Here is a 16,067-nt window from a genome sequence, read left to right as displayed (position 1 = left end):
TAATCGCATCCCACTGCCTTCTGCCCATAAGTCACCCAGAAATCCATCATAGAAACTTAGAGGTAATCCCAACCTGCTCAAGCTTAATACAGTAACCTCTCTTGAGGGCCAAGTTAAATGCTTTGCTAAAATCCAAATAAACTGTCGAAATTATTCCCTAAATCCAGCTCATAAGTAACTGTCAAAATAGCCCACTAAATTAGTTAAGCATGATTTACCCTTAACAAAGCCATGTTGTGTGTCCTTCAGAATACCTGGACATCAACTTTCATAATATAATCCAAGACCTTGATACTCCTGAACTTCCCTGGACTGAATTCTCACCTCTCTGCAACAATTTCTTTTGAAGATGGGGAAAATCCTCCCTGACAAACACAAACTTTCAGCAGCTGCATAAAGCACATTCCTTGGAAAATTCAGAGAAAGTACAAATATATACTGATAGATCCAAAACAGCTGCAGCAGTTTCTTCCTCCTTCTCAGTAGCTGTGTCTGTTCCTACTGAATGTATTATCTATACTGCAGAATTATTTGCAATAAAACTAGCTCTAGATAACATAAACAACCACCATATCAACAGATATATACCAACTCTCTAAGGACAATCACTGCCATTCAGTCTACCTTTTCCACCTCTAATCTTATTCTTAAAGAGATCCGATAAAATTATTTTACTATCAAACAGCCAACCTGAATATTACATTCTGCTGGGTCCCTGGTCATGTTGGCATCCTGAGTAATGAATGTGTGGATGAGACTGCTAAACATCCCAACTCTGGATCCTCCAGTCAACTGAAAGTGCCCTACACTGACTAAAAATTTATTAAAACAACTGTAGGAAACAATGGTCTCACCTCCAGCAAACTCAAATGAATAACAAACTATTGCAAATAAAATAAAAAAAAAGCCACACCCCGTGGTCTTCCAGTTTCAGTAGAAGCAGGTGAGAAGTGATTCTGGCAAGACTCCACATTGGTCATTCCCATCCAGCTCATTTGTGTTTGCTTCTGGGAGAAGATCTCATCGGAGTTTTATTGCCAGTCGCAGCTAACAATAAATCATATTCTTGTTGGATGTCCACAGTTTTCATCTATCTGAAAATCCAGCAACTTGCAAGAACCCTTAACCTTATCACATATCCTTGGCAATGAAGCAAATTTTGTGGAACTGTTTAAGTATTTGAAATGCATAAATTTCAGTAATATCCAATCATAATAATATAAATCAGTGATAAGTAAATTGTGAACAGGCACCATATGGCCAAAGAGGCCCTTGTGCCAAAAAACCTCAAATACAACCAATTTCCGAATGCCATATCTATATAAATATCCCTGGATTTCATTTTTAATCACTGCCTCTAAGATTTTTCATGTCACTGAAGTCAGTCAGACTAGCCAGTCTGTAGTTAGACCAACTTCACTCTTAGAACCGCTTTTTTGTATTTCCGATACATTGGCACTTCTCCGGTCCATAAGAATCTCCCCCGAGTCCAAAGGATGCCCTCATAATTAATGTCAGTGGTTCGATACATTCCCTCATGCCCTCCCTCAAAACTACAGAGTATATGCCATTAACTCCAGGAGTCTTATTGCCTTTATGTTAATAAACAATCATCTATAATTGTGACCACTAATTTTATATGGCTCTGCCTCACTCACACAGCCTCTTCTCAGCATGAAGAGTCTTTTGTCAATAAAGACAGATGCAAAATTCATCCACAACATCAGCTGGGTAGTCTAAGACTTCACCACACCCAGTGTACAAGGGTCCAATCTGATTCACTTTTTTCTTCCTTGTATGTATGTGAAATACATGAAAAACTCTTTGTCCCCATTCTTTGCTCTTTTAGCCAGCTCTTTCTCATATACAGCCTTGGCCTCCCTGACCTTATTTGTGGTACGGTTACAGATCAATGTATACCTATTAGCATTAGTAGAGGCATATAATGCAAGAAAGCAAGCTTATACAGCATCAGCCAAAAAAATCCTTCCCATTTCACCAATCTATTCACTCCAAATGAGTGTCTAGTTCTGCCTTGAATTTATTTAAGCTGTCAACTTCTACAACGATCGATGGAAGTCTGTTCCGCCAACCAACTACCCGCTGGCTAAAGGCAAATTTCTGCACATCTATCCTACAACTGTCTTTCCTCAATTTGAATTTATGTCCCCTCAGACAACTAATCTGGGCAACAAGAAGAATTCCACCAGCGTTGAGTTTGCTCAAACAATTCAAGGCCTTATATACCTCAGTCAGATCACCTCGCAGGTGCCTAATCTCCAGACCCTGTAACTTGCAAAACTTAAGGATTTCTTTGTAAGAGCAACCCTTTGTTCCATTCACTAATCTTGTTGCCCTTCTCAGTACTCATTCCAGCAGCTCTACATCCTTCCTAAAATGAGGCCTCCAGACCTGTATACAGTACTCAAGGTGTGGCCTGACCATTGCCTTATACAAGGGGATAATCACCTCCTTATCACTGCTAGAAAAATTCTTGCATATCTTTGACAAGACACCATGAGCTACTCTTACAGAATGTCTGCACTGTTCGGAAAACTTCATATCTGCCTGCACAATTACCCACAGGTCCTTTTCATTATCTACCACTCTGAGTTTGTACCACATTGTTGATACATTACTCTGGGGTTACTTCTACCCATATGCAGTACTTTACATTTGTAAATGTTAAACTTCAGTTGCCACCTCTCAGCCCATCTGCTCAACTTTTCTAGATCCTGTTACAGTAGCATACTGTAATTAGTGTCATTAACAACCCTGCCAATCTTTTTATCATCTGCAAACTTAGACATTAAGCCTGATATATACCTTCATCAATATCATTAATAAATACAGAAAACAACAATGGGCCCAATTTTGAACCCTGGGTGACTCCACTAATAACATTAGTCCACGAAGAGTAGTGTCCGTTGATTACCACTCTGTCTTCTCCCACTCAATCATCCATTTATCCAAAGCAGCAATTTGTTCTTATTGCCATACTGCTCCAATTTATACAGTAGTCTTCCATGTGTAACAGCATCAAAAGCTTTCCTAAGATATCAAAATATATGATATAAGTATATGATATCAAAATTATTTTTTGCATCCAGTTCCTTTGTGACCACATCATAGTATCCAATCAGATTGGTCAGACAAGACTTCCCCTTAAAAAACACATGCTGTGTCCGAACTATAACCAAAGTGTTGTCTAGATGATCCTGTGCTGCTTCTTTAACCAGTGCCTCCATTAATTTCCCCAAAACAGAAGTTAAACTAATCCTCCTTTGTGGTTTGGGGTCACATTTTCACATCTCCAGTATGTTATCTTCAACAATTTCTCCTCCACTTTGCTCTCAGTTATTAAAAATACATTTAATTCACTACCATAGTTTAATACACCTGTGGTATTCCCCTCCCTGAATAACTCCTCATGTGTAAATGTAGATGCAGAATACTTATTCAGTTTGTTAGCTACCTGAGCATTATCGTCAACAGTTGAACCATCAGTATCTAGTGGACTGATCTGATTTATCCACTTCCTTCTAGAGTTTACATAAGGAAAGAACTCTGCTGTTTTTCTTTGCATCCTTTGCCAAAAATTTCTCGTGACCTCCCTAACCGACCAACTTATATCTACATAAGTCCATAGGCTTCTGTGTCACCTGTTAATTTATATGTATCCCATGCATTTTTCTTCTCTGTTACATGTCTCATTAGTTCATCTGACATCCATTTAGGCCTAAACCTTGAACAATGTTTCTTAGTTGGTATGAAAAGCCTAGTAGCTTCCAAGATTAATTCTTTGAATGCTTTCCATTTAGAATTTGCTGTTGGTAACGTCATCAATTGGTCTGTTATAGGCTTCAGTACTTTTCATTGCTCCGTAGTTGTCCCTTGCTATCTTTTTCTGTCTATTTGACCAGCTAGCTCTGCAGTCACCCATTTCAACATCCCTCGTGCAATATTTTCTTAAAGGTATATATGCATTCATGGCTTCTGTGATTTGTTTCTTTAAAAATATTCCATAATTCAAATGTATTCGCCATCCCTCGGCAATCTGCCAATTTCACAGATGCCATGTAACACTTTATACCGTCAAAGTCCCCTCTTCTAAAGTTAAAACTTGTGCCTTTGCCTTTAACTACTGCAACATCTTTCTTCATCTTCCAGCTGACGATTGCATGATCGCTTCCTCACAATGGTTTCTGCACTTTAAGCCTTGTGATTTTATCTGAGTCATTAGTAATGATGAAATCAAGAATGTCACCCTTAGTACTTTCTCTAATATGCTGGTACAAATAATAATCATCTAGTTTGTTTAAAGTTTTTCCCCATGCTGAGTTTCCTTCCCACTTATCTAATCAATCAGGGCCAGATTAAAGGCGCCTCCATAGCCAGGTGGGAAGGAGCAGCAGTGCATAGCACACGCTTCTTGATTAGACCGGGGTTCGAGCCCGTCACCACCAAATACGGAGGTTGCGGAAAGGTCAGGGAATGACCACCGCATATACCTGGAGCAATATGGCCTTAGTTGCTAATGCTCCTAAAAACCAAATAACAACAACAACATCATCTCTTTCTTGGTGATTCCTTTCTACTTCTCTCTCTCTCTCTCTCTCTCTCTCTCTCTCTCTCTCTCTCAGGGTAACTTGGAAATTTTATTTTTTGGCCAGTGCAGCATAAGCCTCACTAATAATAAGTGTTTCAACATTCCTATTACTTCAGAAAGTGTTTAATTGTGAGCTTTAACTGGAGGAAGTCTTCATCAGTTCCATTGCCACCTAACTGTGACAGTGGAACTATTGAGTTCCACTGTCACAGTTAAGTAGTTCAAATTAATAATCCTTTCATTATCATTTTGTGTATATTTAGTAACCTTTTCTTCTCTTTCCCCTTGCTTGAATCAGAACTGCTTTTTAATAGATCTGATTTACCATCTGAAGATTCAAAACAAAAATTAATTTTTCCAAATAACTTTTACCCTGGATACTGGGTGGGAAGAGAGAGAATTTTTTTCAAATATGACCAGATATGACACTGCTGACTAAACAAATGCCTTAATCATACAGAAAATCTAGAATCTCAAGGCCTTCCTCTCCAGTTTTGGCCTTCACATCAATCCTGAGAAGTCGAAACAGTTGACTTTCTTGCTCAAATGAAACCCAACAATGGTGCAACCCAATCTAAGAGGATCTGCAATTTCTGCTTTACAGCAACACTCCGATCTGGGTGTTATTTTTGACCAGAAGCTCTCCTTTCTACCACACATAGACCACCTGCAAATAAAGTTCTGTGGACTCCAGTGGATGCTTAAGCAACAACTTATGCATGTCCATGACAAGGCTGTTGGGTGCAGATATATTAAGATGTGTCTATCTGGTCATACATTATGGCACAGAAGTCTGGACCTCAACTGCCACAACGCATCTGAGACGGATTTTTGCCGGCAAATTTTGGCTACAGAAGTGGGCCATATGGAAATTTCGGCTTCCCCTGCACCAAGGACCACCCAGATGGTGACAGTTACAAACATCAGACGTCTTTCTGCCATTATCCATGAGAGAGTAGTAGTAGTGGCATGTGATGCAAGAAAGCATATGTATGAGCTTATGCAGCACCAGCCAAAAAAAAAAAAAATCACCTCATTCCCTCCAAATGCCTGTCCAGTTCCTCCTTAAATTTATTCAACCTATCAACTTCCACAACAACAGATGGAAGTTTGTTCCAGCAATTAACCACCCGCTGACCAAAAGCAAATTTCCGCACATCTATTCTACATCTGTCCTTTCTTAATATGAATTTATGCCCCCTTAGGTTCGTAATCTGAACAAGTGGAAGGATCCCATCAGAATTCAGCGTGCTCAACCCATTCAAGGCCTTATACACCTCAATCAGATCACCACGCAGGTGCCTAGTCTCCAGCCACTGCAATTTGCAGAACTTAAGCCTCTCTTGGTAAGAGGATCCCTTCATTTCCCTCACCAATCTTGTTGCCCTTCTCTGTACACGCTCAAGTAAATCTACATTCTTCCTAAAATGAGGCCTCCAGAGCTGTACGCAGTACTCAAGGCGGGGCCTGACCATTGCCTTATACAGAGGGATAATCACTTCCTTTTCCCTGCTAGCAAAATTCCTATATATAATTGACAAAACCCCATGACCTGCCCTGGCAGCCTGTCTGCATTGCTCAGAAAACTTCATATCTGCCTGCACAATTACTCCCAGGTCTTTTTCATTTCCTACCACCTTAAGTGTAGTACCACACAGTTGGTACATTTCTCTGGGGTTACTTCTACCCATATGCAGTACTTTGCATTTGTCAAGGTTAAACTTCAGTTGCCACTTCTTAGCCCATCTGTCCAAATTATCTAGATCCTGTTGCAGTAGCACACTGCCATTACTGTCATTAACAACCCTGCCAACCTTTGTATCATCTGCAAACTTCGACATTAAGCCTGATATACCTTCATCAATATCATTGATAAATATACAAACCAACAGTGGACCCAACACCGAACCCTGTGGGACTCCACTAATAACATTAGTCCACGAAGAGCAGCACCCATTGATTACCACCCTGTCTTCTCCCACTTAACCATCCTTTTATCCATTGTAGCAACTTTCCCTTAATACCATTCTACTCCAATTTGTACAGTTGTATTCCATGTGCAACATTGTCAAAAGGTTTCCAGAAATCCAAATATATGATATCAAAATTATTTTTTGCATCCAGTTCCTTTGATGATATCCTATCAAATTTGTCAGACAAGACTTTCCCTTAACAAACCCATGCTGTGTCTGAATTATTGCTGCAGCCTTGTCTAGCTGATCCTGCAATGCTTCTTTAACCAGTGGTTCCATTATTTTACCCAGAACAGAAGTTAAACTAACTGGTCTGTAATTACTCGTGTCACCCTTCAATCCCCCTTTGTGAATTGGGGATACATTTGCACATCTCCAGTCCGTGGGAACCTCCCCTGAGTCCAAGGACTCTCATAATTATGGCTAAGGGTTTGTTTAGTTGCTTTGCCGCCTCCTTTAATATAACTGAATAGATCCCATCCACCCCAGGTGCTTTTCTTATGTTTATTTTTACAGCAAAGAGGAGTCATCTTTGCTGTAAAAATGATGGTTGCCATTATTTTGGAACCAAATTTCTGGGCTAACTGTAGATGGAGAATCTCAGTACCAAGCCTTCGGGCCAAGTCAGTCCTTCAGGCCACTCCAAACCAGTTAAAGCTATCCGATCGGTTTCTACCCGTGCAAATGCTGCAGTTCATACACTCCTTGGATGGTGATCTCTACGAGTTTGCAGGCGATAAAAAATATAGACAGAACTTACTCCATCAACTTCCTTCTCAGGACCACGTCACAGGACATTATATTAGAACCTGCTCCCGAGGACCTGCCCATCACTACATTGTTCCAACTTTCTGCACCTGCTCAGATAACTCCAGCATTTTAAAAGGACTGCTCCCTGGAGAATAATTTAACTTGATAACATGCTGTTGTGTATATATTTTCATATTTGATAGTATGAACCAGAGTTATAATGCTCAATACATTCTACGTTGATTTCAATATTTGTAAAAGAATAAGAGTTGTTTTCCTCAATATGATAATACATAGAACACTTCCGTATGATACTCTCCCGAAATTAAAACGAAAACAGTTAAAAAAAACTGTAAATCTTACATTACAGTAAGAAATAATTAACAATAATTAAAAATCAAACGAACACTATTAAATATAAATTTAATGCAATTAAAAATTAAGTAAAAAATTAATTTAACGAAAAAAAAGGAGTAAGAAAGGAAATATCATTTTGCATTTTTTTCATTAAATTAATTTTTTAACTTAATTTTTAATTGCATTAAATTGATTTTTAATTGTGTTCATTTGATTTTTAATTATTGTTAATTATTTCTTACTGTAATGTAATTTTCGGTGTTTATAATTGTTTTCATTTTAATTTGTGGAGAGTATCATACGGAAGTGTTCTACATATCATACTGAGGTAAACTTCTCTTATTCTTTAATAAGTATTTTTGTGTATAAATTTGTAATTTTTTTCTCCTATGTTTAATCCTACACTTATATAACTAGTAATAATATTGTTTTTTTTCTCCTATCTCATCCTTGTTTATTACATTGTATTAGCCTTTACTGTAAACTCCTGGCTTGTAGCCATGAAGGGTATTGTGTACGGCGTGTGCCTTCTGTAAGCAATAAAGAGTTCTTCAAACTTACTGTGGGTTTTTTTTTTTTTTTTTTAATTTTTATTTGGAGGGTGTTGTTTGACTTCCAGTTGACTGAATTTTATTGTGGAGTCATAGCCATACCCCAGTAATAATGCAATTGACGAAATTAAGAGATTCACTTCTGTTCCCTTATTAGACCTGTTCTGCTATTTGTGCAGCTGGAATTGTGAAACTTTTGTTCATCATTCAACAGTGTTAGAATAAATTTTTCTGATTCTCAAAAGAATGCCAAAGTTTGTTCAACAAAAATCTTCTGGCATTATCTAGAAGGGAGTGTCAGCTCATCAATTTCTCATATGGTTAATTAGGAATCAGAACAAATTTCTCCAATTTAGCAGCTATTTTATTGATTCTTTAAGTTGAAGGTCAGTGGTCATTTTCATAAATTCTCAGCAATTTTTGCAGTTTCATTCACTAATAAATGACAAGCTTTTTCAAATAAGCATTACTAAATTCAGTTTTCAACATTTAGATGGATTTCTACTCAATTTTTCCCATTCTTCACATGGATGCAACTTGATACACACACACACACACACACACACACACACACACACACACACACACACACACACACACACACACACACACACTCTGCTTTCATATCCATTACAATTGCAACAGAGGCCTTAGATACACCTGAATCTCAGTACATGCTGTTTATTGATGATTTAGGGGAGTGAGAAATGGCTCAGATTAGTGATATGGTGATTCCTCCCGTTCACGTAATCATCATTTTTGCCCTCCACTGCTTATTTTGTAAGAAATAGTCTTAAAATTTTGGTTGATTGACCTTTTGATTAGACCTTGTGCAGTATACACATGCATGTATCAACAATGTAAATATGACAGTGCTGACAGAAATATGGTGAAACATTGAGAGGATGGGAGAGACAATCAGTACCTATTACTATTTCACCATAGATCCATTGTGAGATGTCCATTGGAAGAAACTAGGATAGTTATAATCCGTGATCTTGTCTGTGACTGGCACAGAACGCATACTCACAGCTGTGCAAACCCAACATTGGTGTGTGTATATGGGAGATTTGAGAACATCCACCATAGTTCAGACCTTGCTCTTTCACTGTCATCTGTTTGGGCCACTGAAATTTGCAGTTGATGAAGATGTCATCCAGGCAGTGGTGACTTTGCTGCTCTTGTTCAACCAATTCCTTTGCTATGGATGTGACCATTTAACAAGTAGCACCAATTACCTAAACTTTAGTGGTAATTACACAGAAAAATAATATGACATCTCTATAGCATACATACTCTTGTATACCCGTGTCAGTAAATGAATCAGTTCACAAATGTGTTATCAGCCCTTGGCTTTAGCATGTCTGCCCATCCACGGGTAACAACTTGAATATCTGATGAACAGATTGTAATAAATTTTATATTTAGCTCTTTTAAAATACTTATAACTGTGCCAGGTTTCATTAAAATTGCACACAGAAGTCCATGAATTTTTTAAAATACATAATTTAATTTATTTTGTATTTATCCATTTTAAACATGGCTTGGGTCATATTTTATAGATTTTTAGTTTTCCAACACATCAGTTCAGAATGCTACATAAAAATAAAAGTGATGCAACAAAATATTAATTTAGGGTAATAAAAAACACACCTGAAATATAACTCAGCATGTTTAATTGCAATATAAGCTGAACCAGTCTTCTCATCAAGATTCATCTCCTGAAATCTTTGGCATTATTGTTTATGACTTTGAAAACCCTTAATATGGGATGAATCACTGCTGATAGCCAAATCAAGAATATTGCTTTCTCTCATTGCCTCTCTAACCACCTAAGGTTAGAGAGGCAATTAATTGCCTTAGAGGACATAAATTTAAATCGAGGAAAGACAGTTGTAGAATACATGTGTAGAAATTTGCCTTTAGCCAGCAGGTGGTTGATTTCTGGAACAAACTTCCATCTGTTGTAGAAGTGGACAGCTTAAATAAATTCAAGGCAGAACTAGACAAACATTTGGGGCGAATGGATGGATGGATGGATGAAATGGGAAGATGGGAAGGGTGTGTTTTTTTTTTTTTTTTTTGTTTAATGCTGTATAAGCTTGCTTCCTTGCATCATCCCATGTTTGCTAATGCTAACATGGTGTAAAACAGTCAAACACCATATTGAGAAATATTCTGCTGCTAAGTGAGCTGCCAACCCATTAGTTCCAACCATATCTGGAAAGTTAAAATTTTCCCATGATATAACATTGTGATTTGGTGGTCCAGTTCTGCTTGTCTGTATAGTTGGTCATTATACTAAAAGCAGTTATTTGGCTTATAACTGATAGCGTTACACTGGCAGCCTGTGTCTGTTGGTTGTAGGGTTTTGGAATATATGTGATTCTTAACCAAAAGCATAACTCTCCTCCCCCTACCCTGTCATATCTGCTTTCTACACACATTAATTCTCCATAGTCAGGTTCTACATCCTCATTATCAGAGTGATACCATGAATAAATCCCACATCAAATTGAAGAACAGCAGCATCCTATCAGTCTTTTTTCAAATTATTACTAAACCCACTAGAAGAATTCAGTTGCTCGACCTACTTTTCACTAATGTAAAGCAGTTCTCTAACACTGTTCGAGATTTTCTTTGAATCTGTCCACTTAATGATTACCTGTACTTTTTATATTTTCCATATTTAGTTTTAAAATTGCTGCATTTTTATTATTTACTATTTATTTATTTTACTATTGCCGCTATCTCCCATAATAAATATTCTCAAATCAGTGGTACTGAAAATATTGTATATATTTGATAAATTACTTTATCAAAATGCTGCATTACAACTTTTACAATTATTTGCTGCCAAACATACCAATACTGGTTAAGCTGTATTGCTAAAATTGTGCAAAGCATGTTCTGAAAGATGTTGGCTTTCTTTGAGTATTGGTATATTGAACTTACCAGTACATTTATGGAGAAACAAACTCTTCCTTAAAAAAACACTCACGTAGTAGTAATAGTGGCATGTGATGCAAGAAAGCAAGCGTATGAGCTTATCAGCATCAGCCAAAAAAAAAAAAAAAAAAATTCACACAATTCCCTCTAAATGTTTGTCCAGTTCCTCCTTACATTTATTTAACCTATCAACGTCCACAACAACAACAGATGGAAGTTTTTTCCAGCAATTAACCACCCGCTGGCTAAAGGCACATTTCCGCTCATCTATTCTACATTTGTCTTTCCTCAATTTGAATTTATGCCCCCTTAGATTCATAATCTGAACAAGTGGAAGAATCCCATCAGAATTCAGCATGCTCAACCCATTCAAGGCCTTATACACCTCAATCAGATCACCTCACAGGTGCCTAGTCTCCAGCCGCTGCAATTCGCAGAACTTAAGCCTCTCTTGGTAAGAGAATCCCTTCATTCCCCTCACCAATCTTATTGTCCTTCTCTCTACATGCTCAAGCAAATCTACATCCTTCCTAAAATGAGGCCTCCAGACCTGTACGCAGTACTCAAGGTGTGGCCCGACCATTGCCTTATACAGAGGGACAATCACCTCCTTTTCCCTGCTAGCAAAATTCCTGTATATCATGGCAGCCTGTCTGCATTGCTCAGGAAACTTCATATCTGACTGCACAATTACTCCCAGGTCTTTTTCATTTCCTACCACCTTAAGTGTAGTACCGCACAGTTGGTACATTCCTCTGGGGTTACTTCTACCCATGTGCAGTACTTGGCATTTGTCAATGTTAAACTTCAGTTCCCACGTCTCAGCCCATCTTCTCAAATTTTCTAGATCCTGTTGCAGTAGCACACTGCCATTACTGTCATTAACAACCCTGCCAACCTTTGTATCATCTGCAAACTTCGACACTAAGCTTGATATACCTTCATCAATATCATTGATAAATATACAAAACAACAGTGGACCCAACACCAAACCCTGTGGGACTCCACTAATAACATTAGTCCACGAAGGGCAGCGCCCATTGATTACCACCCTCTGTCTTCTCCCCCACTCAACCATCCTTTTATCCATTGTAGCAACTTACCCTTAATACCATTCTTCTCCAATTTGTACATTCATAATGTCATATGTTCCATGACATTACTCAATGCAACACTGCAAGAGCTTAATTTGTGAGATAAACACACACTACTCCATTTCTGGAGACCTGGTTCTTTTGTCACATTCACTTCATAACAAATCCTTAATTCTTTCAAATTCCTTTGCTTACCTATCCTGAACAATTTCTAGAAGAGTGGAACCTTTTTGGCAATTCTTTTATCATCACTTTTTCCATCTTCCCTGCAAATAAATATTGTTATAGCTTATGCTAGTGACTTAAAAATTTGGTCTGTGCTTAGGCTGGTTGAAGAGGCCTATGAAAATTATATTAAAATCAATATTGGCATGAAATGATTAACAAATATTTTCATCTGTTTAGAGTTATCTAAACTGATGAAAGTATTTTGTTAAACTTTTCTATAGCAAGAAAGAACCTACCTTTTGCATTTTTCTTACCCTTGCAGTAGAGAAGATTAAAGTAATAAATTGTCAAAGCAACCTTGGGCATTTTTCTAACAGACAGCTAATTATGAGATATATCAAAATAGGTGTTTTACCAATCATTCCATGTATAGTTCCAAAATTAAGACTGGAGCAGACCCATTAATCTTAAAATCCTTAAATGAGCCAATTACCATTTCCTCAGTGAACTAATGTTGAAGCCAGGTTTCCATTTTCAGTATCCAGAACAAATGTGTATATGAACCTGCAATTGACAAGCTTATACATGTAAAAGCGCTAAAGGTTGCCTTTAGTAATTTTACATGTCAAAGATATTTTAAAGATATGCTTGGTGTCCTTATAACTATATAAGGGCACCTGGCTTCCCTCCTCTACTTGGAAGTTGCATGGCATATTTCCCCCCCTCCTCTCCTTCCTCCAGGAATACCAGAAGAAAACCATCCCTTGGCATTATTGCTTCCCTATTCCCACTATTAAAAGTACAGGATTAATGAACTTAATATTGATATTGAGTTAATTTCTTTTGTTCCTAACTATTTCAGTGTGTCAATAACGTATCTGCTGGCAAGTTAAATGTATTAATACACAGTGCATACCTTTTTATTCAGATAATTATAATTATCTATTACTTTTATAATATTCTGTTGGTCTGTGGTGTATTTAGTGTTTGTAAAGAGAACATTTTACTTGAACTGGCTAATAGGGATCCTGTGATTGTTATAATTAAAGTGACCCTATAAATTTTCCAGAAAACCAGTGCTTATATATATTTTTTTGTAGTTTATAGAAAAATAAACACTGGGACACGTTTTTGTTAATATTAAAATTGCATTTAATATTCCCAGGATGATTAAATTCCAGAATGGACTAAAAAAAATTCAAGCTCATCTAGACCAGAACATATTGTCACATTAGTTAAAGGAATGCCACTTTATTTTGAAGTTTATGTATTTGATAATGTTTTATTATCAAATACATAAACTCATAACAAAAGAATGCTTAAAAATAATCTCATAACAAAAGAACATGCTTGTGGAATCATTTTATCCATATTATACATACTTATATACAGGGCATCCATAAAGTCCTGTTCCTATTTTTAAATTTAATTGTATCACAACCAAAAGACATAAAGCAATGCAGAGAAGGTGCTTTTCTCTGATGAAGCTGTTTTCCAAGTATCTAGACATGTGAATCGCTAACATTCAGATATAGGGTTTCAAAAACCCACACGACACTCGTGATAACACCAAATTCAACGTTTGGTGAGGGCCTGTGTATGATAGGGTGATAGATCCATTTTTATTTTGTGAGAAGAGCATCACAGGAAACATTTATCTCAACATGCTACAGCAGTTTGTGATCCCTCAGCTGGAAGAGTTCTAGCAGTTCGTCATTTTCATATTTTCTGGACAAAATATTCCCTGGTAGATGGATGGGCTGTGTGTGGACCAATCATCTGGCCTCCACGCTCTTCTGATATCACACTCTTAGACTTCTTCCTGTGGGGTTACCTCAAGGATTTTGTATGCAGAACACCTGTTACTAACATTTAAACTCTTCATGCAAGGATAACTGCAGCAATCAAAACTGTGAGTGGTGATATGCTGACCTATACATGGCAAGAAGTGGAATTTCACCTTAATGTTCTAAGGGCCACTAAGAGTGGCACACTGAGGTGTATTGAATGGCATATTGAAGAACATAAACTTTTAGAGTTTCATAATAATTTGCATAAGGCTATATTAATGTCTTTTGGTTGTGACATAATTAAATTTTAAAATAGAAACAGGACTTTTATTGACACCCTGTATAATTGTCAGTTTTTTGGGAAAACAAAGAATTCATTTCAGAAATGTTTATATTTAACCTGTAAGCAACACATACGCATGTTATAATGTAAGATACTGGAACTCTAACACAAACTATTTTTAAATTCTTATGGCACCATTATTTTTGAAGATATGAGACCTTAGTTCCTGTCTCTTCCCAAATCGTAACACTGTAACCATTGTAAACATAATTGTATTCATAACGGCACTCATTATTATTATTAATCATTGCACCTGACACAGTGACTAGTCACAAATCATCCATTTGAATCCAATCTTGACCACAGGAATTTTTGTGCTTTTCTGATGCTTTAGCTGAGCTAGTCAGTCTCAGGTAAGCATTATGTGGTTTCTTTTCCAGGCATGAAACTTTCCATCTCATAAAGCAAGCAAACCAACTATACAATACATATAGTTTACTAACATAACGTTCAGATTCCTAATGGTCTTGGTTGCATCAGTATAAATCCTAAGCACAGTAGTAGCTGATTGCCTTTACACGTTTGAGTTAGTAACAAAGTATTAAAAAATTTCTCCCAGAAATCATAAATATTCTTTCCTGCATGAGAACAAAAAAAAATGTCCAGAAAAGAAGGAAAATAGGAAATCTTCAAAATGAACTTTCATTGTTATTGCTATATGAAAATCCAATACTTAAAAGTGTGATTTTAAATTAGAAAAAGCTTTTTTTTTTTTTTTTTTTATAGAGTTGGAGATACTGAAATGATATTCTATTTGTGAAACTTCAACTTTGATTCATTTTAATTATTTTACACTATAACATATTTAAACTGCTGTTTGATTTCAGTGGGTCATCAATGGCTGTTAGGCATGTCGCTTCCACCAGATGTTGGTGATATGGATATTGAATTATATAGAAGTTTAAGAAACCGGTGGCAAAGCCTTGTTGACAATGGAGAAAAAAGGTAAATTCATTCCATTTGATTTTCTTATATAGTATATTTATAATGAAGTTAATGCAAGTTTCTTAAATTCTCAGTGATTTAATGATTGATGTATGCATTAGTCATTAATATATTTATTGTATTGTTCTTTCTTTTTTTTTTTTTTCCCCTTCTTTTCCATTGATTTCTTTCGACAAGTAAGGAATAATGAAATTTTTATTAAAAGTGATGAAATAATATTTAAATGAGCTATTTATTGTGATATGTCACAAAGAAAAACAGTTGAGATTTAGTCATTTATTTTTCAGAATAAATTACTAAATATCACCAAACAGCAATAAGACTGTCAGCTTAGAATGCACACTGAAGTATACATTAGAAAAATCAAAACATTAGTTTTCTCAAAATGGCCTTTCTCTATCATGCAGTATTATTGCCATGGTATTGCACTACAGAATAAATTACTTCTGTTACAAGTTGTTTTTGCTTTTTACCATAGTTCTGGCATCTGTTTTTAATCATATAATACACTCTGTGCTCAGGTTTAAGAATTTTGATA

At 36.6% G+C, this 16,067-nt stretch overlaps 1 protein-coding gene across 1 annotated transcript in view; it reads left to right on the top strand.

Moving 5' to 3' along the window:
- The window catches only part of Tmem131 (Transmembrane protein 131), a 448,968-nt gene that overhangs the window by 245,722 nt on the left and 187,179 nt on the right, over window positions 1-16,067 (top strand). The window contains exon 21 of the mRNA XM_090388275.1: window positions 15,412-15,529. Within this exon, the coding sequence (XP_090244401.1) occupies window positions 15,412-15,529 (118 nt within the window). The remainder of the gene's footprint in view (window positions 1-15,411; window positions 15,530-16,067) is intronic.

Source organism: Mastigoproctus giganteus, chromosome 2 (genome assembly GCF_048544385.1).
Source record: "Mastigoproctus giganteus isolate SK-2022 chromosome 2, ASM4854438v1, whole genome shotgun sequence".
Lineage (NCBI taxonomy): Eukaryota > Metazoa > Arthropoda > Arachnida > Uropygi > Thelyphonidae > Mastigoproctus > Mastigoproctus giganteus.
This window is presented reverse-complemented; position numbering and strand designations above follow the sequence as displayed.